The following is a 25,027-nucleotide window of genomic DNA, read 5'->3' on the forward strand; positions in this document are numbered from 1 at the left end:
ATTGCGGGCAACATGTCAGCACAAAATAAATGCATTGCGGGCAACATGTCAGCACAAAATAAATGCATTGTGGGCAACATGTCAGTACAAAATAAACGCATTGCGGGCAACATGTCGGCACAAAATAAACGCATTGCGGGCAACATGTCAGCACAAAATAAACGCATTGCGGGCAACATGTCAGCACAAAATAAACGCATTGTGGGCAACATTTCAGCACAAAATAAACGCATTGCGGGCAACATATCAGCACAAAATAAACGCAATGGGGGCAAACATGTCAGCACAAAATGAACGCATTGCGGACAACATTTCAGCACAAAATAAACGCAACGAGGGCAAACATGTCAGTACAAAATAAACGCAATGGGGGCAACATTTCAGCACAAAATAAACGCATTGCGGGCAACATATCAGCACAAAATAAACGCAATGGGGGCAACCATGCTAGCACACATTAAACGCAATGGGGGCAAACACGTCAGCACAAAATAAAAGCCAATGGGGGCAAACATTTCAGCACAAAATAAACACAATGTGGGCACATTTCACCTGGGAAAAAAAGCATTTACTCACCTGACAGAAGTCCCCTCACGCAGCCGGCCTCTGGTGTGTGTGCAGCTCCCCGGGCTCACAGGCACTCAGGCAGAGCAGGGCTACGGCAAGATGGCGTCCGGAGGTGGAGCCTGGTACTGGAGACACAAATAGTCTCCAGTACAGGGCTCCGCCTCCGGACGCCATCTTCCCGTAGCCCTGCTCTGCCTGTGCCTGCCGGAGGACAATGCAGGCTGCTGGAGCGGGGCTGCGGGGAATGAACTAGTGCAGCGTCTATGAGACGCTGCGGCTAGTTCATTCAGTACGGTGGCCAGAGTCCCGAGGCCGGGACGTCCCGCTGCTAAAAGCGAGACGTTTCCCCGGGACCTCATGCAGCCTGGGACAGCACCCCCCGAAGGCGGGACGCGTCTCGGGTAAAGCGGGACGTATGGTCACCGTATTATAGCAGAGCATGCCGCTGAATAGCGCTGGTTATGTCCCAGGCCACGGAATGCATACTGGCATGCATCGAGCATCCCCAGCATACATTGCTCGGCTGGTAACATAAAATAATCAGTGGGTACCTGCAGATCATCTTGCCAGGAAGAGAAGAAATGGAGGCTTCCGCATGGTCAAGGGGAGGCGGCAGGGGTGCGGGGGGGTTGGGGGTACGGAGAAGTCTCCCTAGATAAGTAAATGCCTGTTTTATCCCCCACAGTTTATGAACCTTCCTTGGGCTGGAGGTTCATTCGTTTTTATGAAATACTGCTCAGATCTCTTAAGGAGGGTACTGTTAATAAGCCAATGCATCCACAAGGGAGAGTTTTTGTAGTATTGTGTAACTCTGCCACGGTTTTGTGGTGCTTTTCTTTGCAGAGATGCAATGTGCTATTATATTGTTGTGCATAAGAATTCATATCTTTTTGGTGTTCTTTATCTTTACATTAAATTTAAATTAATTTACGTAATTAAAATTGTACTATTTTACTAAAACCTTATGTTCACAGAGACCACTGAATATGCAGTGCCATTTCTTGATGTGCTACATGCTTATGTTTCTGAATTTGTAACATTTTAATAGTAATCCAAATAACTATAGCTGGACCACATTGGACATGTCAGATAACAGATAAATAATAACAGCTGCTTTGTTCTTTTCACAGCCTGAATGTCCCTACAAAAAAGTTTCAAACAATCGTTATGCCTGTTTTGAAATCTATCGTGCAGTATGTGGGACTGATGACATTACCTATTCTAATGAATGTGAACTTTGCAGTGCCAAACTGTAAGTACACTATAGGATTTAACTTTAAATCTCATTTTTGAAATCTTGCAATGTAAAGCAATTACTGTATTTTTCGGACCATAAGCGACCATTAACCGATCATCAATTCACCTAGGTTTAGAGGACAAAAACCAGGGGAAAAAATATATACTAAACCTGGTGCATCCATTGGTGAAGGGATTATGCCCCCTTTGTACCTCATGCCTCCTTGTACCTTTTGTGTCTCCCTGTGTCCTCCTCTGTCCCCCTTGTGTCCTCCTGTGTCCTCCTCTGTCCCCCTTGTGTCCTCCTGTGTCCTCCTCTGTCATCCTTGTACCCTATTCTATGCCCCCTTGTGTCCTCCTTTATGCCCTTTTGTGTCCCCCTGTGTCCTCCTCTGCATGGGCACAGTACAGGGAGGCCCCGACATTGTGGAGTGTTGGAGGTTCATATTGGCAGGTGTTCACAAGTTAGGGACTCCCTGCTTTTGGACTATAAGAAGCAGTGACTTGCCCCCCCCACACACACACACACACTTTTGGGGGAGAAAAAGTGAGTCTTATAGTCTAACAAATACAGTATGTGATAACGTTCTACATGCTGCTGTCTTAAAATTACTTATTGAGTGTCTTCACTATTCTTTTTCCTTGCTCAGACAGGGATTTTTCTTTATTTGTGCACCGTATTTTTCAGATTATAAAATGCTCCAAACTATAAGATGCACCTAGGTTTAGAGGTCAAAAACCAAGGAAAAAAAATGTATAAACCTGGTGTGTCCATGGTGCACGGGGGCGTCTTGTGGAGCTTCTCCCCCTTCTAAACAAGGCAAGGCTGCTAGTGTTGGAAATGGAACTCAAGTCCGCTCCATCAATTCTCATTTCTCTCTCTGTGATTTGACCATTAAGCAGCAAACAGAAAATAGTTGGCGCCACCTACAAAAACTGCTCTGTTAGTATAAACTGACTTAATGCAAATACTCAGCTAAATTGATTTTTGTAACTAATATCATCATATTTTTTAATAGTGGATTTATAGCTGTCTGTGTTGCAGTTTGCTATGTATATGTACTTTTTAGTGTAAAATATTGATATTGGCATGTACTGTATTTTTTGGACTATAAGACTCACTTTTTCTACCCCAAAAGTGGGGGAAAAAGTCACTGCGTCTTATAGTCCAAACACAGGGAGTTCCTGACTTGTGAACACTTGCCAATATGAACCTTCATCCTGCCGCAATGCTGGGGACCCCTTGAACTATGAGGAGAACGTCAGCGCATACCACTAAGGCTGCATCTGAAATGACCACCAGCTCATGTGCGCAGCACCTAAATAGGCTTTCTGCACACTTCACATTCAATTCAGATGCAAATCAAGGTTTTAAATTTAGGTTAGGTCACTTGCCCGGAGGTTTGCCTCACCGTGGCGCAAGTGTCTAGTACTTTATACTTTGCATGCAAACCATATTGGAAGCTAAAGTTCCTCCTAGTGTAATAAATGTTAGCATTGTTTTGGATGCAGGGCATGCATTTTTCAGTCTAATAGAGGCAGGGGCGTATCTGAGTAAAATAGCGCCTATGGCAAACACTGAAGTTGCGCCCCCCCCCCCCCGTTGCCTGCCCAGTAGATTAGCCCTGCTTGGGCTTGGCTTTTTTCATCTAGAAAGCCACTACTGCATCTGCACTGGAGCAGGGAAAGGTACATATTGCAGGCGCTACTACGCTTGCGCCACAACCGCCACAGGCTGTCGGTAGTGGTTTCAGGAGAGCCAGCGCTGGAACACAGGAGGACGGGGGAATCCTCATTAGGATCCAGAGGCTTCCCCCTCTGGAGGTAAGTATCCCCATAGGGATTTTTTCAAGTTATAGTGTCTCTTTAAGATCCCTGACGACTCTGCAAAAGTACCGCAAGCGCTTGACTTTGTAACGCTGCTTGTGTAACATTGCCCGCAGGAAGGTGGATCGGGGAACGCTTGTCATTGGGGGACTTCGCTGGTTACATCTTCCTATGTTGTGCTGGTGAATATTCACCCTGAGACTTGGACTGAAGAGCGGTGAGTGAAGACAGTGAGTTGACCTAATGCTGGGTACACACGTTGCGATTTCCCACTCGATCCGTGGGATTGATCGATTATTTCCGACATGTTCGATTGGGTTTCAATCAATACAGCAGTCGATTTTGCATGTTAAGCATACAAAATCGACAGCTGTATCGATTGAAACCCGATGTCGTAAATAGTCGATCGATCAGGAAATCACAAGTGTGTATTCAGCATTAGAATGTTCAGTACCCTCCCCCTACCCCAGCATCTGTTTCCTTATCTAGTCATTGCTGGTCAGTGCTCTTATCAGAATGATCTCCTGCAGCAGGGCTGATAAAAGGAAAGGACCTGTGAATCTTCTGACCTGCTGCTGTGTACAGTGAGTCTGCTGAGAGCAATGTGGGCAGTGTAGACTGTAAATCTGACAATGCTGATATAGCAGCTCTCCTGAGGCTTACAGTACACAGATGCTGATGAGAAAATTCACAGTTCCTTTGATTTTATAAACGCTGCTGCAGGAGATCATCCTAAGAGCACTGACCAGCGTGATGGTCTCTGTCCCTGCCTACCGTCCTCTGCAGTGTGTCCACTCCATCCATTCTGCTCTGTGTAGTGTGTCACCTCGTGGCTGGCTGCTACACACACACACATTCCTCTCCTCTTCCAGCCCCATAAGCCCCAGGGCACAGGCATGAGACCAATTAGGAGAGGGTTGTGAGCAGCGTTGCTGGGGCTAGGACAGTAGCTGGCAGGAGGGAGGAGGAACGGGACAGAGTCCTCTCCCTCTTAGGAATGTACTATACAGCCACAGGTTTGGTTGGGAGGGAGGCGTGATTTGCTGATTGATGCGCCCCCTGGGAGGTGAGTCACAAGGGCGCCTATAGCAAGAGCCCCATCTGCACGGCTCCAGATACGCGTCTGAATAGAGGCGGTGTATGCCTATGCGATTAACCACTCAATTGCAGCATGTGTTTAGGGATGCGCAGCCTTCCCCCCACTTTTTTCTTAACCCCTTGAACTATGCCCATGCAGAGTAGGACACGGGGACAAACTGAAGACACAGGGGGACACGGGGGCATAGAGAGGGACACAAGGGGGACAGAGGAAGACACAGGAAAACACAAGAGGAACATGGATGTACTTCACCATAGATGCACCAGGTTTAGTATATATATTTTTCCCCTGCTTTTTGTCTTCTAAATTTAGGTGCATCTTATGTTCAGGGGCGTCTTCTAGTCCGAAAAATACGGTACTTAATTTGGCCAACATCCCTTTAGCACCTGGCCTAGATCTATATGGAGCTTGATTCACTAACCGGCGCTAAGCCAGTTAGTGAGCCTTAATACCTAGGTGGCGCAAACCACGTAGTTAGGTGGTTTGTGCCCACACATCACGCACAGCAGCGAGCGCAGCGCCGGTAATAGTGCGAGTTGTGACGATAGCGTTGCGCCCGCTGCCCCGTGAACGTTGCACCCGGTGCGCTGAAAACGGCGCATCGGGTGCAACGTTTACAGGGCAGCAGGTGCAACGTTATCATCCCAACGTGCACTATTACGGTGCACCACACTGCACGTGCTGCTGTGCGCGATGTAGCTTTGCGTGGCTGTTAGTGTGCGCAAAGCTACTTTTGGAGCACTAAGTGTTTTTTTACTCCAGCGCTAAGTGTTAACGCCAGAGTGAAAAACCACTTAGTGCCCCAAAAGTAGCTAACAGCCGCGCAAAGCTACATCGCGCACAAGTAGCAGTGACTCAATCCCATGAGGTCTCTGCAAGAGGGGTACAGCTTTATCAGCTTAATTACTACTAGTAGACCCAGCCCGTTTAAAAATGGGCTCTAGGTCTACGGCCGCATCCGCCCACCTCGCTCGCCTGCACCCGCCCACCTCGCTCGCCCACACCCGCCCACCTCGCTCGCTCGTCCAGCTCCCTGGTCCCAGCTGTCAGTTACTGCGCACATGCGCAGTAACAAAAATCCTGGGTCACAGGGACAAAACTGCTGGACGCAGGACACTTAGGTTTTATTAGGTAGGATAATTGCAAAATGTATCATTTTTCATGTGTATATATGAAAGGAAAATTATACAACTATAATGCTGGTCAAACACAGGTGTCAAACACATGGCCCATGGGCCGAATGAGGCCCTCCTTGCCATTTTATATTGCCTTTGAGAGCTTCAAATGTGCATCATTGTGAGTTGTAAAGAATGACAGTACCAGGGCCGGTTTTGTACTTTCCAGAGCCCAATGCCTGATCTCACCAACCGTGTGCCCCCAATTCTGTCCAAGTATCTGTATAGACAAGGGGTGGGGGGAATGGGAGGAGAAAGAGGAGAGCGCACTCAGAAGGGTAGCAGTTGTCCCTGGCAAGCCTGCCGGGGAATGATCTCACCTTTAGGACAGACTGACTAGCCCATATGGGTCTGTCAGCAGTCTAGCGTTGTCCCTCTCTATGCTGGGGACGCAGGCAGCAGTGGTGGTTTCAAACAGGATCGGTCACATCAGCTGATCTCCATAGATGGCCGCTCACTGGGTCTTGCTGAATAGTGCCTGGAGGCTGTGTGTGCAAGTTTGTTAGCTGCACTCTGAACTCCCACTATGTGTGGGGATAGAGTGTGCTGCTGAAGGTTCCTGGAAGAAGCAGTGCGTGCAGAAAGGTTACACGGCAAAGTCCGTGTTTGGTTGATAAAATAATAAAATGTTTAATACGCAACGCATTTCTGGAGAGAAGCTTTCTCCTTTCTTCAGGCGAAAAACATTTGTACAAGTGTTCAGTACATTTAAATACAATAAGACAGACTGTGATTGGTTAACAAAGGTAACAAGCTGGCCAATGCATGTGGGTATGCAAATACAAATCCCAAAATCCTTTGCAGTCTTGGAGGGAAAAAAGTCCAAGTTTAACTATGATAAAATCAAGTTAAAAAATAAAACTACTGAAGTTAAAAGGTATTGATAAATAATGGGTGGGAATTGTTTTATATGTATGTATATATATATATATATATATATATATATATATATATATATATATATATATATATATATATATATGGCAAACTACCCAATTCTGTCCAACACCCTAGCGATCACTGGTTTGAATGGGATACCCTATGTCTTGCTGCTCTGCCCCCCATTTAACAAAGAAGCAGTGCTGTGTCCACTCCCTGTAATTTTGCACTCCTGCCTGGATGCACAGCAGCCGATAGCATTTTGGGCATCCATACTTCAGAAATGACGCTCATGTATGAGCAGCACTTGTCAAGTACACAAACCCATAACACTCCTAGACTTGGCTGCTGTGCACATCCGTATAAGAGCGTAAAACTGGGACTGGGATTGTGAGTGGACAGAGCATGAGCAGATTCTTTGTTCTCTGTATGACTGGCTGCAGTCAGAGCCACAAACAGGTGACAGTGCAGCACAATGAAGAGAAGCCCATCCAAAACAGAGAACATGTAAGTCAAGATCGCCCGAACGGTTCGCCGGCGAATGGTTCTCAACGAACTTCGGTGTTTCACGTTTTCGGGGGCGAATGCGAACTTTATGGCGGTTCGATTCGCCTCCTCTACATCACAGTCAGCAGGCACATTGTAGCCAATCAGGCTACACTCCCTCCTGGAGGCCCCCCCCCCCCCCCTTATAAAAGGCAGGCAGCATCAGGCTTTTCACTCACTCTTGTGCCTGCAGTAATTAGAGAAAGGATAGCTGCTGTGCAGAGACCTATAGGGAAAGCTTAATTAGGCTCTTGTAGGCTTGTTAGCTTGCACCTTGCTGATTCTTAAAATGCACCCCTCAACAGCTCTTTTGAGAGCTAATTTTGTGCTTGTGATCTATTTTTGTGTGTGTGTGTGTGGCCTACTTACATTATATACAGCCCTGTCAGTCAGTCGCAGCTGGCCTTTGGCCCCTTGGTGGTATAATTACTACTGTGCCAGGTGCACATTGTATAATACCCATCACTGCATATACCTACCTGTTGTTTACTTCAGTGCACCCACCCACCTACCTACGTGAGCGCACGCAGTGTCACTGTGCCTGTCCAGTACCTGTCTGTGTGTGACAGGTGCACATTATAATACCCATCACTGCATATACCTACCTGTTGTTCACAGTGCACCCACCTACCTACGTAAGTGCACGCAGTGTCACTGTGCCTGTCCGGTACCTGTTTTTGTGTGACAGGTGCACATTGTAATGCCCATCACTGCATATACCTACCTATTGTTCACAGTGCACCCACCTACCTACGTGAGTGCACACAGTGTGATATACCACTCCGTGCATACCTGTTAACTGCACCTGTGGGACTGATTGCACATTATATTAGTCAAGTCAGTGCATACCTTTCACTTCATCCCTCTCCCCCCAGTATGGACAAAACAAAAGGCAAAGGCAGGCCACCTGGCAGGTCTGTTCGAGGTTGCGCTGTCATGATTTTGTGCGGCTCTTGACCAAAGTACAGTGTTCAGAAGAAAGTGCCATCAACCCCCAATATTGTCAGGATGTAGTTGACTATTTAACAGAGGACACCTCATCTTTCTCAGCTTCCGCATGGAAGCGTGACATATCTTCCTCCTCCTGCTCTCATTCTGGCACCCCACTTAACACTCAGTCGGCCGCCACCACCAAAGTGCCATCTCCCCAGGGCTCAGCGGTGTGGACATTTTTTGTGTGTCTGCCTCAGATGAGAGCAATGCCATCTGTACTGCCACCGAAAATTGAGCCATGGAAAGACCAAGACCCGCATAGGGACAACTACCTCACGAAGGCACATGATTATAAAGCACAAACTGCAATGGGATGACCACCTGAGGAAAAGCAGCACACAAAAGCAAAGCCACACACCACAGTGGAAGATACCAGGCAGCATTTTTTTCTCAAAAAAAGGCGATACCTAAACTATACCGTGATGTTGAAAGGCAAGTGGTGACATCTCTGGCACACAGCGTTGGGTTAAGGGACCCACCACTTGCCTTTCAACATCACGGTACAGTTTAGGTATCGCCTTTTTTTGAGAAAAAAATGCTGCCTGGTATCTTCCACTGTGATGTGTGGCTTTGCTTTTGTGTGCTGCTTTTCCTCAGGTGGTCATCCCATTGCAGTTTGCAGACCAGGCATCTGACCACAGATGCCTGGTCTGCAAAGCACACTCAGGCTTGCCCAAAGACTAAGTCAGTCCGCACATACAGCATCTCTGCATGCACGCCATGTGACTGCCTGCCCCAAGACTAAGTCACTCCCCACACAGCACCTCTGCCCGCAGGCCGCTTGACTGCCTTTTCCGCCACCACCACCAGGGTCCAGGACTCCAGGTGGATTCCTGAATTGCGGCCGCTATAATAATAATTCTGGTCTGTGTACATGGCTGCCTAATTTTTCTGGCTGCACTGCAGCTGCAACAACAAAACAAAAGGCATGTACATGTGCCAATTCCCCTTCGTGATCATTACCTTGCCGCGGTGAAGGGGCTTGCGTATCACAATAAAGCAATGACTGACGGTTATATGAGTGTCTTGGGGGGGCACACCCAAGATAATAAGGTCGTTGCTTCATTGTGGACAGACCAAATTTGATCAGCTTTTGTGGAAGTTCGCGAACCGAAAATCGAAGTTCGGGCTATCTCTACATGTAAGTAGAAGGATACCAAATTACACACGCTGGCATAGATGTAGTATCAGCTCAGGTGTGCTTTAAACAATTTAACACTTAAAGGGACTCCGAGCTCTGGCTAAAATAAAAATGTTCACTTACCAGCGGCTTTCTGCAGCCCAGTGCTGGTCGGGACGTCCCACGCCGGCCTCCTGGCTCTTCTCCCCACGGCTGTCCATATAGGGCTGTCTGGCGGCTCCCCGGGCGACACTGGCCGAGTGTCGGGGCTCCTTCTTCCGCAAACCTCATCAATGACGTCGCACGCCGGCCGCCTCGCATCATCACGGCGGCCAACGTGACAGCACGGCGCATGCGCGACTAAATTAAATCTCGCATGAGCCGTACTGTCACGCCGGCCGCCGTGATGACGCGAAGCAGCCGGCGTGCAACGTCATTGATGAGGTTTGCGGAAGAAGGAGCCCCGACACTCGGGCAGTGTCGCCCGGGGAGCCGCCGGACAGCCCTATATGGACAGCCGTGGGGAGAAGAACCAGGAGGCCGGCGTGGGACGTCCCGACCAGCATTGGGCTGCAGAAAGCCCCTGGTTAGTGAAAATTTTTATTTTAGCCAGAGCTCGGAGTCCCTTTAAGGCAAGGAAAGGAAGCATAGATCTTAAAATGGGTCAGCAGGGAGTTTTGAATTTTTAAAACCGAATGGTACCATTTATTGGCTAACTTAAAGAGAATCTGTACTCTAAAATTATTACAACAAAAAGCATACCATTCTATTCATTATGTTCTCCTGGGCCCCTCTGTGCTGTTTCTGCCACTCTCTGCTGCAAACCTGGCTTGTAATTGCCAGTTTTAGGCAGTGTTTACAAACAAACTAACCAGCTTGTGATAGGCTCACATAAGCAGAGTGTGTGAGTCATACAGAGCCTGCAGGGGGCCTGGAGAGGGTGTGTATAGCTTCTATCCAATCACAAGCAGCCCTGCACATTCCAGTCTGACTGCCTCAGCCCAACAGAGCCGGCAGAGGAGAGAAGATTAGATCATATAATAGAGATAATACAGTCACTGTGCAAGTAGGAAAGGCTGCGGTAAGCCAGACCACATTAGAACAGGTATAGGAACTTATAGGATAGAAGAAATAAGGATGAAAATTGTGTTACAGAGTCTCTTTAAAATAAGAACAGTGAGCCTTAGCCTAATGAGCCTTCTTCTGACTTTTGTTTTTGTATCAGTATACATTTGAGCACACAGAGTATATATTAGAGTTCACAGCTATATATATACATCCAGTATCAGAAAGAGATACATAGCTCTCTTTATTTGTTTTTACCAGGACACAACAAGACCTCGGAGTCAAAACTGATTGGCAATGCGCTAAGGTAAAACTTTTTATTCAATTAACTTAGAATGGAATGAAGAGATTTCGGGAGGCTTGAAGTTGAAGTCAAGCCATTAAAGATAATTTTGGATAGAGTGTGGGAAGGAAAAGAACCTCAGTGGGATTTAACTGCTATCTACGCGCTCAGCAGTAGCATGTCTCCTTGTTTCCTGTTGATAGGAAGCTATAAGATAAATCCTGAAGCAGAGACAATGGCCTCTATTCGTAAAACTTTTACCACATGCTTATCGCTGGAAACAGCTGACTTTCCTGACCATTTAGCAAAGTCTCAATTCATAAAAGCTGTTTCCGCATGAAAATCTACAATTCCTGAGCAGTGCTGGAAATTGCCGCCTTGTGTGGTGATTATCTCAACACATGTCACTAAATGTCAATTCATACAGACCTCCCAGGCAGCAGCAGTGAGAGCAGAACAAAAAAGGCATCCCAGAATACCCAGACTGTGTTTTTTAACCTCTTGGGTACCTGTTTTCAGATAAATTTCACATCAGAAAGCCTGCATGTGTAACATTTCTTGAAGTTCTTCTAAGCTGCAGCAATTAAATAGATTGTTTAGAAAGACTATTAGACAGATTCAGAGAAGATTTAGGGCAAGGAGAGGCAGGTTTAAAAAAATGCACATCTAAAGGGAAGTTGGGGTTGCCTCGTTTATTGTAACTCTGTCTTTGCATAGAGAAATGTATCAATTTAGGCAGCACCGCCAGTTTAGGTCGGGAATTCTCCGACCTTTTATTGCAACTGTAAACATTTTTATGAATTAGCACACGAAAGTCTAAAATACCGATGCAGTATTTTCCCTCCAAGATTTTTTTCTTCCGCAATAATTTTATGAGTAGAGCCCTTTATGTCTAAGTAGAAGCTGTCAAAGAGATAGGATTGGAGGGGAAATTTGTCCACTAGGGGTACAGACAACAATCAGGGCCGGATATGTACTTTTTACTGCCCAAGGCCAACTATAGCCGCCCTGACTGATAGCATTCCTCTACCACCCCCCCTCCCCTTTATACATACACACACACACACACACACACACACACACACACACACACACACACACACACACACACACACACACACACACACACACACACACACGCTTTAGGGCAGGAAGCCTTCCCCCCTCAATAGGTAGTTGTCCCCCAGTATAGGAAGAGAAAATGTATAGGTAGTATATTTAGTATAGGTAGTTTTTCCCTAGTATAGTTAGCTGTCCCCCCAGTATATGTTGCTTTTTTTCCAGTATAGGTATCTGTCCTCCCAGTATATGCAGCTGTACTGTCCCCCTAGTATAGGTAGCTGTCGTTCCCCCCCCCCCCCCAGTAGAGCTAGCTTTCCCCCAGTATAGGTAGCTGTACTGTCCCCCGTATAGGTAGCTGTCCCTCCTGTATAGGTAGATGTCTCCCAGTATAGGTAATTGTCCCCCCAGTATAGGTAGCCGTCTCCAAATATAAGTAGCTGTGCTGTTCCCCCAGTATAGGTAACTGTCCCTCGCATAGGTAGCTGTCCTCCAGTAAAGGTAGTTGCCCTCCAGTATAAGTAGTTGCCTGACCCAGTAAATGTAGCTGTCCCCCCCGGATAGGTAGTTGTCCCCCTAGTATAAGTAACTGTCCCCCAAGTAAAGGTAGCTACCTTTACTTGGGGGACAGTTACTTATACTAGGGGGACAACTAGTATAAGTAACTGTATAAGTAGCTTTCACAGTATAGGTAGCTGTCCCATCAGTGTAGGTAGCTGCCCCACAGTATAGGTAGTTGTCCCCCCAGTATGCTTCCCATGATCGCTGCCTTCCCTCTGCTTGTAATCAGACCTGCTGGTGCTGCTCTATTCCTCCTACACAGCTCTCCTCGTCCCAAACTTCCTGCTCCCACTTGCTTGCGCTGTCGTCATTGTTAAACCTCAGATCAGCGGTAATTAGTGATGAAGAGAGACAGGCAGTGACTGGTGCTCAGTATCGGTGGCCGCCGTATTCAGGAAGTGACATCACAGCTCACTTTCTGCATAAGGCGGCTGCTGACACTGGGCACTGCTGCCTGTCTCTTTACATTACGGATCGCCGCTGATGTGAAGTGGGACTATGCCGACAGCACAACAAGGGGGTGGGGACTCGGAGGGGGTGGTCTGGGGGTATTCAGGATGTTTGCAAGGAGAAGAGTGGTAGAGAAGGAGCAGAGCAGTGACAGCAGGGCTGGTAATCCGGGCAGGTGCATGAGTGGGCGGGCACTACCCAGTGCTACCCCAAACCTGTAGCGCCCCAGCTCCCCAGGTGCCCTAGGCACTGACCTATGAGACCTATGCCCAAACCTGGCCTGGACAACAATACAGACCTGAGTTAGGTCCTTCATCCAAACACACATGAGACATTTCTGTCATCCAAAACAGTTTCTTGTGATTGTTTCAGATGACTATTTACTGCACGTTCATGCTGCTGAGCTCCTTGCTAAGCAACAGAGAGGTGTGAAGGAGGCTGTCTTCATAATTTACAATAAAAAAAAATCAATTAACCCTTCGCACACTCACATGCAAATGTTCAAACAAATGCATTCACAGATTTACTCATCCAGGCACAACTGTTATCCCTACAGCTAAATTAAAAGCCAGGGTTTTAGTTCACAGAAGAATGCATTCTTATGCTTAGTCACCTATACTGCGCAGAAGTACCCAGGTAAACATAGGTGTCCTAACTCTGGCCCTGTAACATGCCTCCCTTTCCCTAATAATTTATTTAATGTCCTAACTAGAGGCGATGTGCCTGGATATATGTATGTTTATTCTTATCATTGACCCTTGTGGCTAGGGTCCAATTCGGTGCACTCCCCCTTTCCCTGTATGTTTGTCAGCATGCAGACAGCTTATGCTGGTGTATGCGCATAGTGCACATGGACACATAATGTTAGCTCCCTTGTGCGATTGGTAAGATGCACTGTCTTTCCCAGGAGAGGAAGTTAGGATGTGTGCTCCTAATCCATTGATAGGTTTGATGCAATGATTGTGTTTGCATGTCTGCACTATGCATGTTACAGGGCCAGAGTTAGGACACCTATGTTTACCTGGGTACTTCTGCGCAGTATAGGTGACTAAGCATAAGAATGCATTCTTCTGTGAACTAAAACCCTGGCTTTTAATTTAGCTGTAGGGATAACAGTTGTGCCTGGATGAGTAAATCTGTGAATGCATTTGTTTGAACATTTGCATGTGAGTGTGCGAAGGGTTAATTGATTTTTTCTGTTTCTAGCCACACCCCCTTCAGCACCTCCCTTTCCCTAATAATTTATTTAATGTCCTAACTAGAGGCGATGTGCCTGGATATATGTATGTTTATTCATAATTTACAATAACAATTGGCAGAGAATTTTCCAACATGACTGGTTTCTAAAGAGGAAGGGGAAACTTACGCTCTCAAGTTGACCATTGTCCTAACCGATCCACAATAATGTAGAAGAAGGTACTCTACAGGCTTCAAACTTTAATTTGTAGTTGATTGAGCATCGTAAAATACTACATGTTATGGGTTCACTGCCTTCTACTTTATTGCTGATTTTCTGGTTTGCATGAGTGGTGTACCTGCAGGAGAAGTTCACCGGTGAGTTCTACCTGGGCCAGCAATGATGGACTAAGCTGAAATGGGGCCCGAGGCCAGGTAGTAGCTTTGACTCATCCTGATGGACCTTTTGGCAATCTGAGGTGAGAGATAGGCCCCCTAAAGGCCAATAGGCCCCAGGCAAGTCCCTAGGTTGCTTTGTGGATGATCAGCATGAATTGAGGTTCAAGGTAATCTTGGTTGATACTGTTCAAACCAATCATTTTAGCCAATGAAAGTCTGCTGTGACCCCCATAATGACTGTACAATTGTGATGTCCCCAATCCTTGACTTGGGTTTCCTAAAGGATCTTTGACCCCTGGAAATTGTGCAGTTTACCTCTGCTGATGCCGGAGAGAGTGGGGTGGAAGTGTCAGAAAACTCAGTTGTTTTGTGTTTTATTTGTTTTCTTTTGTTGGGTGGGGGTTCATAATTTTATGAATTTGGCTAATGATAAAACTATTAATCATTGTATTTTAAATTATGCTTCTTGTATTTTAGATGTATGATATTAGCTGTTCTTTATTTTAGGATGAATGTGAAGGAGCTCAGCCTGATCAAATGTGCACTTTGGACATGAACCCAGTTTGCGGATCTGATTTTGTCACTTATGAAAATTCTTGTGTGTTTTGCAGAAAATGGGCAACGTGAGTACAATACTGACATGATGAAGAATACATGCATCCTTTTGCGTTACAAAGTATCTGTGATGGCTTTAGTTTTGACATGTGAAATTGTATATTATGGTTATTCTATTGGATGTAATATAGTCATCTAAAACTAGATGTTTAAAAAGTGGAGAACACTGGAATTTAAAGCCCAACTAAATCCATAACTGCACACGGCAAATTCCCATAGCAGTCAGTACACGTGAATATAACCCATGTAAAGAAGCGAACCGGTGGACAGAATGCCAGTTTCATGGGCCAGGTGTGCCTGGACCTGCAGTACAACTTGCTGCCTGTGCCTGTGGTTTCAGCTGCCAGGCAGGCTAGTCAGGTGTGACCGTGTGACACATAAAGTAGAAAGAACAGTAGATGCCAGACAGCATTTCCCAGAATGCCTGCATTAGAGTACAAATCATGCTTCCTAATAAGGGGTTTTGACTTAGTATTTTAAAGCGAGTGGTTCTGAGCAATAGTAAGACACAAATTCTGTTAACGGGTACGAACAAGCAGAAAACAACCCATTGGGTTAGGTGCCCTGTTGCAGAAAACACAGCTAAACAAAGGACTTTCAATTGTAAAAGTTTATTTCTAAAGTTAATCATTTTCACTGATTACCATGATTGCCTACAGAATTTACTATGTTTAATATTTAGCTTAACCGCTTCCGGAACGTACTAGTCAAAATCTACACCCTGTTTGGGAGCAGTTATCCCTGCCAGGGCGTAGATTTCAACTTCCCGCCGCACACTTCTGCCGCTACCAAAGATTGCACTGCTCTGTTTCCTCTACAGCTCATTTGCCCTGCTGTCTGTATGACAGCAGAGCTCCGTGACCTGGTCAGGACTCAGGAGCTGATTTCATTGGCTCCTGACCCCATGATCACTGTGAGCCAATCTTATTGGCTCACATTGATCACAAGGTCAGGAGCCAATGAAATCGGTACCCAAGTGGCTAAAAGAGCTTTGCTGTCATAGCGATGGCAGAGTTAGCTTCAGCAACGGGATAGTGGTGCGTTTGGCTTTAGCGGTGATTTCTTGCAGCGTTACATCAGAAATCCCCGTTTTTTGTACCAGTGATCTTTGGTCCTTAAAGAGAATCTGTACTCTAAAATTCTTACAATTAAAAGCATACCATTCCATTCATTATGTTCTCCTGGGCCCCTCTGTGCTTTTTCTGCTACTCCCTGCTGCAATCCTGGCTTGTAATTGCCAGTTTTAGACAGTGTTTACAAACAAAAGACATGGCTGCTAACCAGCATGTGATAGGCTGATAGAAGCTCAGTCTGTGGCTCATACAGAGCCCGGAGGGGGCGTGGAGAGGGTGTGTATAGCTCAAGCATGGGCAAACTCGTCCCTCCAGCTGTTACGGAACTACTAGTCCCACAATGCATTTGTCTTTATGAGTCTTGACTGTGGCTGTCAGACTCCTGCAATGCATTGTGGGACTTGTAGTTCCTTAATAGCTGGAGGGCCAAGTTTGCCCATGCCTGGTATAACTTCTAAATATCACAAGCAAAGCAGCACATTCCTGCTTGAGTGCCTGAGCCTGACAAAGCCATCAAAGGAAAGAAGATTAGATTATATAACAGAGATAATACAGCTACTGTGCAACTAGGAAAGGCTGCAGTAAGACAGACCACATTAGAACAGGTATAGGAACTTACAGGATAGAAGAACTAAGGCTGAAAATTTTGTTACAGAGTTTCTTTAATGCTGGGTACACACGTTGAGATTTACTGCTCGATTTGCGGGATCGAACGGATCGATTCGATTATTTCAAACATGCTGGATTGGATTTCGATAGTTCCTGCCATTGATTTTACATGTTAAGCATGCAAAATCAACGGCAGGAATTATCGAAATCCAATCGAGCATGTTTGAAATAATCGAATCGATCCATTCGATCCAGCGAATCGAGCGGGAAAATCGCAACGTGTGTACCCAGCATAGGGGACTGCTGGTACCGAAGTGGTAACTGAGCTTTATATGATCCAGCAAACCTGAACAGAATTATTATTTTTTAAGACTCTATTTTTCATATTATATAAGTAAAAAAAGTATATAAATACATACATTTTTTCACAGTACAAGGAGCTATATACCGAAAAAGGAAATATCAACAAAGGACTAGAATACGATACATACCATATTTTTCAGCGTGTAAGATCTCATTTTTCTCCACCAAAAATGGGGAGAAAAAGTCACTGCATCTGCCAAATATATGCCAAATACAGGGAGTCCCTGACTTAAGAACGCCCACCGATATCTATTAACGATCGGCCACAATGTTGGGGACTCCTTGTCCTGTCCCCATGTTTCCTCTGCCCCACTCCCCCCTCATATCCTCCTTGCTCCCCCCGAATAAATGCAGGCAGCAGCACCTAATCCATCAGAGATAGCGGGGATCAGAGACTTCTCCTCTCTCACTGTTCCCTCAGTGCCAGCGTCTGCTAATCGCATCATCAGCAGAAGAAGCTGGCATGAGGGGATCAGTGAGGGAGGGAGAGAACACTAATCGCCACGGGCTGTGATGGATTAGGTGAGCTGAGCTGCCACTGCTTGCATTTATTCAGGGGGGGGGGGTGAAGGAGGACACCAGGTGGGAGTGTAGGGGACACAGGAGGACACATGAGGTACAAGGGGCACACAATAATTGGGGCGAACATCTACAAGACACTCCTGGACGATGGACGCCCCATTTTTAGTATATTTATCCTTCCCTGGTTTTTGCCCTCAAAACCTAGAAAAGATAAATAACAAAGCGCCAGAGCTGCAGCCACTAGGATGCACTCTATAGGCAGTAGCATAGTTAGGGAGTCTTGCCCAAGGAAATACTGACTAGGTGCTGGTTTACTGAACAGGAAGAGCTGAGAATCTAACCCAGATCTCATCCTGTGTCAGAGGCAGAGCCCTTAACATGTACACTATGCAGCACCTACACCTAGGTACGTCTTATATGCTGAAAAAAAATGAATCATTTCCAGTTACAGGGAATGTTTTCCTCAGACATTTTTACTTATTAATTAACTCCAATTAAATATCCCATTAATCCCTCTATGTAAAGCGCATTCTAGCCCTCCTCATTCTTTAGATGTCAGCTGCTAACTGTAGAGCAGTCAGTTGTACTCCGTGTTCAATAACCTGTTACTCCCTGCCATAATACTTAACTTATATATTGTCGTGGCTCAGGAAGAACAAATGGAGAAAAGAAGAGAAAGAAACTAAAAAGGAAGAAAAAAATAAAAATAAATAAAGCAAAGCAATACAATACAATACAATAACATTTCTACAGCGCTTTTCTCCCATAGGACTCAATGTGCTTAGGCTCTCTCAGATTCAGTAATTGGTAGTAGGATGAAGTATTCACACAACAAAAGTTATATTTCTGCAAATGCCAAACTGAACAGGTGGGTTTTCAGTCTGGATTTAAACACGTCCAGGGATGGAGCTGTCCTGATCTGTTGAGGTAAGGACTTCCAAAACGTAGGGGCAGCATGACAGAAGGCTCTGGGACCAAAAGATTCCAAGTGGACTCTGGGTATGACTAGATTATTAGAACCTGTGGATCTGAGAATACGGGGATTGCTACGCAGCTGCAACTGTTCTGTCTCAGCATCTGTTGTACCTGCCACAAGCTCCTGTAGACCCAGTCTGTATGGATGTGTGCAGCAGGTTAATAACGCTTTAACAGGCAGCTTACTCAATGAATAAAGACTCCTGAGGGGTTTTCCAATGCTTCTTTATGCTTCAAGGTAACAAAGGGTACAAACATCAGGCTTTTTCATAGTCTTTCTCATAGCTAAATTTCCAATTAAGTTACACAGCTCCCTAACTCTGCAGTCTCTACATAACAAATATGCAAAATGGAGTTACAGCAGGAAGAGAAGGGGTGGGAGCTACCAACTAGCAAGAAACAGCAGGGGTGTAAGGAAGATACTAAATAACTGTAACATAACATGAAATCACAACTGCTAGAAAATAAGAGGCTGCGTGGCAGCACACTCCCCGCCTGGTATCGTGAGATACCACTACTCAATTATTTTTCTTTTTAACACTGCATGGAGTAAAATGCTATCTAGCATTCTAAACCTAGCCTTCTCAAGTCTATTGGTTATCTATGTTAGGGGCTTGAGTGACTCCCTCACATAAGACTGGATCAGAACCTTTAGAAGCAGGCATAATAAGGACAGTCTCAGGGACTGGTCTGAGGAAAGTTTTTGAGTCCCCATTCTTCACGATCCTGACTTCCACACTTCGGACCCTTCCATCATCACTGGCAATGGCCTTTGTAATAAGTCCAACTGGCCACTGGATCCGGTGAGTTTGCTGGTCTTTTAGCAGGACCAAATCCCCTTCCTTTAAGTTGGGCTTCTGGGTTTGCCACTTTTTACGTCCTTGCAAAAGTGTGAGGTATTCCTTCCTCCATCTGTCCCAGAACTGATCTGCAAGGTATTGAGCGTGTCTCCACTGACGTTTATACATGTCCTTTTCATCAAAGATACCCTTTGGTGCTGGAATCTGTCCAATTTTCCAGCTCAACAATGTAGCTGGAATTAAGATAGTCGGAAATTCTGGATCTGAGGATACGGCAGTCAGTGGTCTTGAGTTTATTATTGCTGCAACCTCAGCAAGGAATGTGGTGAGCACCTCGTGGGTAAGGCGTGAAGAACTCACATCAAGCAACATTGAATCCAGTATTCACCTTGCCATGCCAATCATGCGTTCCCATACTCCGCCCATGTGTGAAGAGTGTGGTGGGTTAAACTTCCACACACAACCTTGATCACTCAAATACTTTCCAACTTGTTGTCGGTCTATCTGTAACTCTCTACACGCACCAATGAAGTTAGTGCCACAGTCCGATCTCAACATCTTCACAGGACCTCTTAGTGCAAGAAATCTCCTAAGAGCATTGATGAAACTTGAAGTGTCCATAGACTCGATCACTTCGATGTGTACAGCTCTTACACTTAAGCAAGTGAACATTACAGCCCATCTTTTGCTGTTGACTTGACCACCACGTGTTCTTCTGGCCGTTACTGTCCATGGTCCAAATACATCGATCCCGACATATGAAAAGGGTGCATCTTCACTCAGTCTGTCTGCGGGTAGGTCAGCCATCTGCTGATACTGCTGTCTACCTCTTAACTTCTGACATTTGACACAGTAGTGAATGATCGTGGCTATTTGTCTTTTCACTCCAACTATCCAGAACCCTGCAACTCTGATGGCACCTTCTGTGTAATGTCTTCCTTGGTGTCTGACTGTCTCATGGTAATGCCGGATAATCAAAGTTGCCAGATGGTGGTTTCCTGGTACTATCAACGGGTTCTGTTCTCCTCTTAGCAGGTTGGACTTATTCAGCTGTCCACCGACTCTAAGCATACCCTCATTGTCGATTACTGGGTTCAGTGTGAATAGCGGACTACTCTTTGAGACTGGTCTATTGCCTCTCAAACACTTGATCTCGTCTGCATAGACCTCTTCTTGCACACGACGTATGATGAATAACTCTGCCTTCTCATACTCTAATGCATTGGGTAACTCTTTGCAGGTGTGCCATCCATGGCAGGATGATGTCTGATTGGGCTTGCGGAAACTGTGCAATATGGCTTAATCTTGCTATAGTCCTCACCAATCTTTTCCAGGAAGAGAAACGTTCAAAACGTCTCACCTCCAAGCCTCTTCTTGAGCAGATGTTGGAACTCAATGTTATAACTTCAGGGCGGATTTCTGGATCAGTATCTGGATCCACCAAGTGGAAATCAATATCTTCTTCTGAATTTGTGGAAGACTGATCTGTTAAAAACTTGGGCCCTGAAAACCAAATGGTTCGCGTGAGGGCAGCTGCTGGCACTGACCTTGTGGCGATGTCTGCGGGATTCAAATCAGTCGGGACATAGTTCCATTGTTTAAGTCTACTGATTCTTCTTATCTGTTCCACCCTGTTAGCCACATACACGTAGAATCTTCTTACACTGTTGCATATGTAGCCAAGTACAATCTTGCTGTCAGTGTAGTACTTAATCTGATCAATTTCAGTGTCCATTTCATTTTGCAGGAATTCTGCAACTTCGACTGCTAGGGTTGCACCACACAATTCCAATCTTGGAATAGTATGAACAGGTTTCGGAGCTAACTTAGCTTTTCCTAGTAGGAAACCAACATGGGATCTTCCAGAGGGATCTATGATCTTGAGATAAGCCACAGCCGCTATAGCTTCAGTGGATGCATCACAGAACATGTGAATCTCTTTCCTCTGACCTTTTGAAAGTGAAGTGGGTGAATAGCAGCGTGGAATATTAAGTTCTTCCAAAGCCTTCAAGGAGTTTCTCCATTTCTCCCATTTAGGCAGTAGGTCTGCTGGCAAAGGGGCATCCCAATCTGTGACTCTCTCAGTAAGCTGACGAAGTATGGATCTCCCTTGGACAGTAACTGGTGTCACAAAGCCTAGGGGATCGTAAAGGCTATTGACAGTTGACAGGACTCCTCGTCTGGTGAATGGCTTCTCTGTATCAGAGACCTGAAAGGTGAATGTGTCTGAAGTTACATTCCAAAGAAGACCGAGACTCCTTTGTGTGGGTAGGGCATCTACTCCCAAGTCCAAATCTTTCAAATCCTTAGCATGATCTTCTGGATTGAAAGCCTTCATTACTTCATTGCTATTAGATGCAATCTTGTGAAGCCTTAAATTAGCAGTCAACAAGAGCTGTTGAGTTCGTTTTATGAGACTGACAGCTTCTTCAGGTTTTGAGAAGGATTTGAGGCCATCATCTACATAGAAATCTCTCTCAATGAACTGCCTGGTGTCAGATCCGAATTCCCTTTCTCCTTCCTGTGCTGTTCTTCTCAGGCCGTAAGTTGCCACTGCAGGAGATGGACTATTTCCAAAGACATGGACTCTCATGCGATAATCTATCACCTGATCCTTGATGTCATTGTTGCGGTGCCACAAGAATCGGAGATAATCTCTGTGGTCCTCTCTGACAATGAAACAGTGGAACATTTGTTGGATGTCAGCTGTCACGGCAATGGGTTCCTTCCTGAACCGCATCAACACTCCTACAAGGTTGTTTGTTAAATTTGGGCCTGTTAGAAGAACATTATTTAAGGAGGTTCCCTTGAATTGAGCACTTGAGTCAAAGACAATTCTGATTTGTCCTGGTTTACGAGGATGGTAGACTCCAAAGGATGGAAGGTACCAGCATTCTTCACCTTCCTTAAGGTCTGGTGCTGGCTCAGCATGATGGTTATCTAGAATCTTCTGCATGAATGCTAGAAAGTGCTCTTGCATCTCAGGCTTGCTACGGAGAGTTCTCTTAAGTGCAGCAAATCTAGCTAAAGCTTGTTCTCGATTGTTAGGGAGAGTAAGCCTTGTTAACGGAAGGGTAATGGAGCTACCCAACTGTTGGAGTTGTCCTTGAAGAACTTTTCATTCATAATCTTGATGAACTCCTTGTCTTCAATTGAAGGGGCAATCTTGTTGTCATCACAGGTAGTCTGGTACACTGAATCACCAAGGTCCTTGTGAGAAGTAAGCTTGCAAGTAATACTTTGGAGGGCTTGATATGGAACTTCAGATTTGAAATCCAGTCTTTCTTTCACATGATAGTGCAATTTACATTTCATCGACTGATAGGTACAGAATTCCTCCACATTCGTTTTGTAGGAAGCTACGTCCAAGAGCTTGTGCGATTTATCTAAACAGACTTCTCCTATTATCACCCATCCAAGATCAAGTTTTTGAGCATGAGGAGCATCATCTGGACCGTTGCACAACTCTCTTATTTTATGAACTCTGGGAATGTCTCTCCCAAGAAGAATCAAGATCTTCGCATCCTTGTTAAGTGGTGGTATGCAGTCAGCAATGAAGTTCAAATGAGAGTGATATCGTGCAACCTCAGGTGTGGGTATCTCTTCTCTGTTGTTCGGTAGCTGATCACATTCAATTAGAGTTGGAAGAGGAAACTCTATGTTCTCATATTCTGATGCCACTATGAAACCGTGGGCTATTCTTCCAGAAGTATCGATTTGTCCTGCGCATGTCTGCAAGGTATAGGGCCAAGTCTCTCCATGAATGTTGAATAAGTCAAAGAACTCTGTACTTGCCAATGAGCGATTGCTCTGATCGTCAAGTATGGCATACATTTTTATGGCATTTTGTGGACATCCTTCAGGAAAAACTCTTACAAGACATATCTTGCTGCAAGACTTGATATAACGGCCTTCTCCACACACCTCTGTACACCTTGTAGTTACGGTGTTGGTATGTTGCTCAGTCTTCTCCCCGCCATCATATGATGTAGTCTTGGGTTTGCTGTCGGGTGAAGATTTATTTTTGAACAGGTCTGAATGAAGAGCATCCATGTGTTTGGCACTGTTACATAGGGAACATCTGATGGCGATCTTACAGTCTCTAGCTAAATGGTTGGAGGATGCACAACACTTGAAACAGATATTATGTTCCTTAAGAAATGTCTTGCGTTCTTCAATAGGCTTGTCCTTAAATGCACGACATATGGCGAGGGAATGTGGTGCATTATGAATGGGACACCGTTGATCAAGATTGCTTGCCTTGGTATCTTCTAATTTAGTGTCTGTGGCCAAGACATTGGATGTGATCGCAGTTTTCCTCACGGCAGTAGGATGCCTTAAGTCCTTCAATTTATTGTTGGGGGCAAACCCCTTTGAAGTAGTAGAAGGAAGGGTGGTTGTTTCTGGATACAAGAAGCTTGGGTCATTCTTGGATCTTGCGATCTTCCTTATAAACTCAGAAAAATAAGAAAATGGGGGGAAGGAAACATGGTGTTCATATTTATACTTTGATCCTATACTAGTCCACTTTCCTTGGAGATGAATAGGCAACTTTGCAACAATAGGATTTACGCCCTGAGCAGTGTCTAAATAGCTAAGGCCTGGCAAACTAGGATCTGACTTAGCAAATTCAAGTTCATGAAGAAGGTCACCTAACTCTCTAAGCTTATGATTGTCCTTAACAGAGATCTTAGGAAAGTCTTTTAGTTTCTGAAGTAAGGCAGATTCAATGACTTCAGGGCTCCCATAGTCTTGTTCCAGACGTTCCCAGGCAGCCTGAAGGCCTGCTTCAAAGTTATAAATGTAGACAGATTTAAGTCTCTTTACTTGTTCTGAAGATTGATGCCCCAACCACCTTATTAGTAAGTCAATTCTGCTTGAGGTTCAATGTCCAAGTTCTTGGTTACCACCTTAAATGTAGATCTCCAACTCCTATAGTTCTCTGGGCGGTCATCAAATCTAGACAGTCCAGTAGTAATCAACTCTCGTCGAATCATATACTTGCTGAACTCTGCGATGTCAACAGTTTCAGTTTTTACATGCGCAGGTGATAGTGATGGTGCACCATCTTGGATCACAGTTGGTATCTGATGCTGGCTGGAAGGTGGAGAGAAAGGTGTTGCAGATGGGTTCAATCCAGGTATGGGTCTGGCATCAGAAGATCTCTGTGCATTTGAAGTTGAATTGCGCTGTATTACAGGAAGTATAGAGTTCACTCGGTCGTCTTCTGCTGTGACCTTGTAATCTCTGTCCACAGAGGGTTGTGGTGGCACATGAGGTGGATAGGGTGGTACACTTGATCTTGTGGCACGCGGTAGTTGTGGAGTGTCTCTGTTGGATGGTGCGTCTAGTTCAGGTTGCTTCGGTGATGTGTTGTCGTTTGCTTGACTTGCTGAATGATTATGAAAAGAATCTCCAACTGTAGGTGGGACTGTATCTTCATGGTTCTGGGTCAAGACAAACTGTAGAGTCCTTTCAACAGGGTCTTGATGGGCAGCCAAGCTAGGAAAAGACGCTCCTTCCTCTTCCAATAGAGCTTGTTCTAAGACAGATAGCTCTGCTAAGGCTACTTCCTTCTCTCTTTTCTTCTGAAGGATTTTTAGCTGGGCCTCTGTTTCAGCTTGTATTCTTGCTT

At 45.4% G+C, this 25,027-nt stretch overlaps 1 protein-coding gene across 3 annotated transcripts in view; it reads left to right on the forward strand.

The window, feature by feature from the left end:
- Positions 1 to 25,027, forward strand: part of LOC137543700 (double-headed protease inhibitor, submandibular gland-like) — a 59,758-nt gene that overhangs the window by 21,024 nt on the left and 13,707 nt on the right. For all 3 annotated transcript variants that reach the window (XM_068264821.1, XM_068264823.1, XM_068264822.1), the window contains 3 exons: positions 1,698 to 1,819; positions 10,769 to 10,814; positions 14,943 to 15,058. In XM_068264821.1, coding sequence (XP_068120922.1) covers positions 1,698 to 1,819; positions 10,769 to 10,814; positions 14,943 to 15,058 — 284 coding nt within the window. The remainder of the gene's footprint in view (positions 1 to 1,697; positions 1,820 to 10,768; positions 10,815 to 14,942; positions 15,059 to 25,027) is intronic.

The sequence above is a fragment of the Hyperolius riggenbachi genome, unplaced genomic scaffold, assembly GCF_040937935.1.
Source record: "Hyperolius riggenbachi isolate aHypRig1 unplaced genomic scaffold, aHypRig1.pri scaffold_170, whole genome shotgun sequence".
Classification (NCBI taxonomy): Eukaryota; Metazoa; Chordata; class Amphibia; order Anura; family Hyperoliidae; genus Hyperolius; species Hyperolius riggenbachi.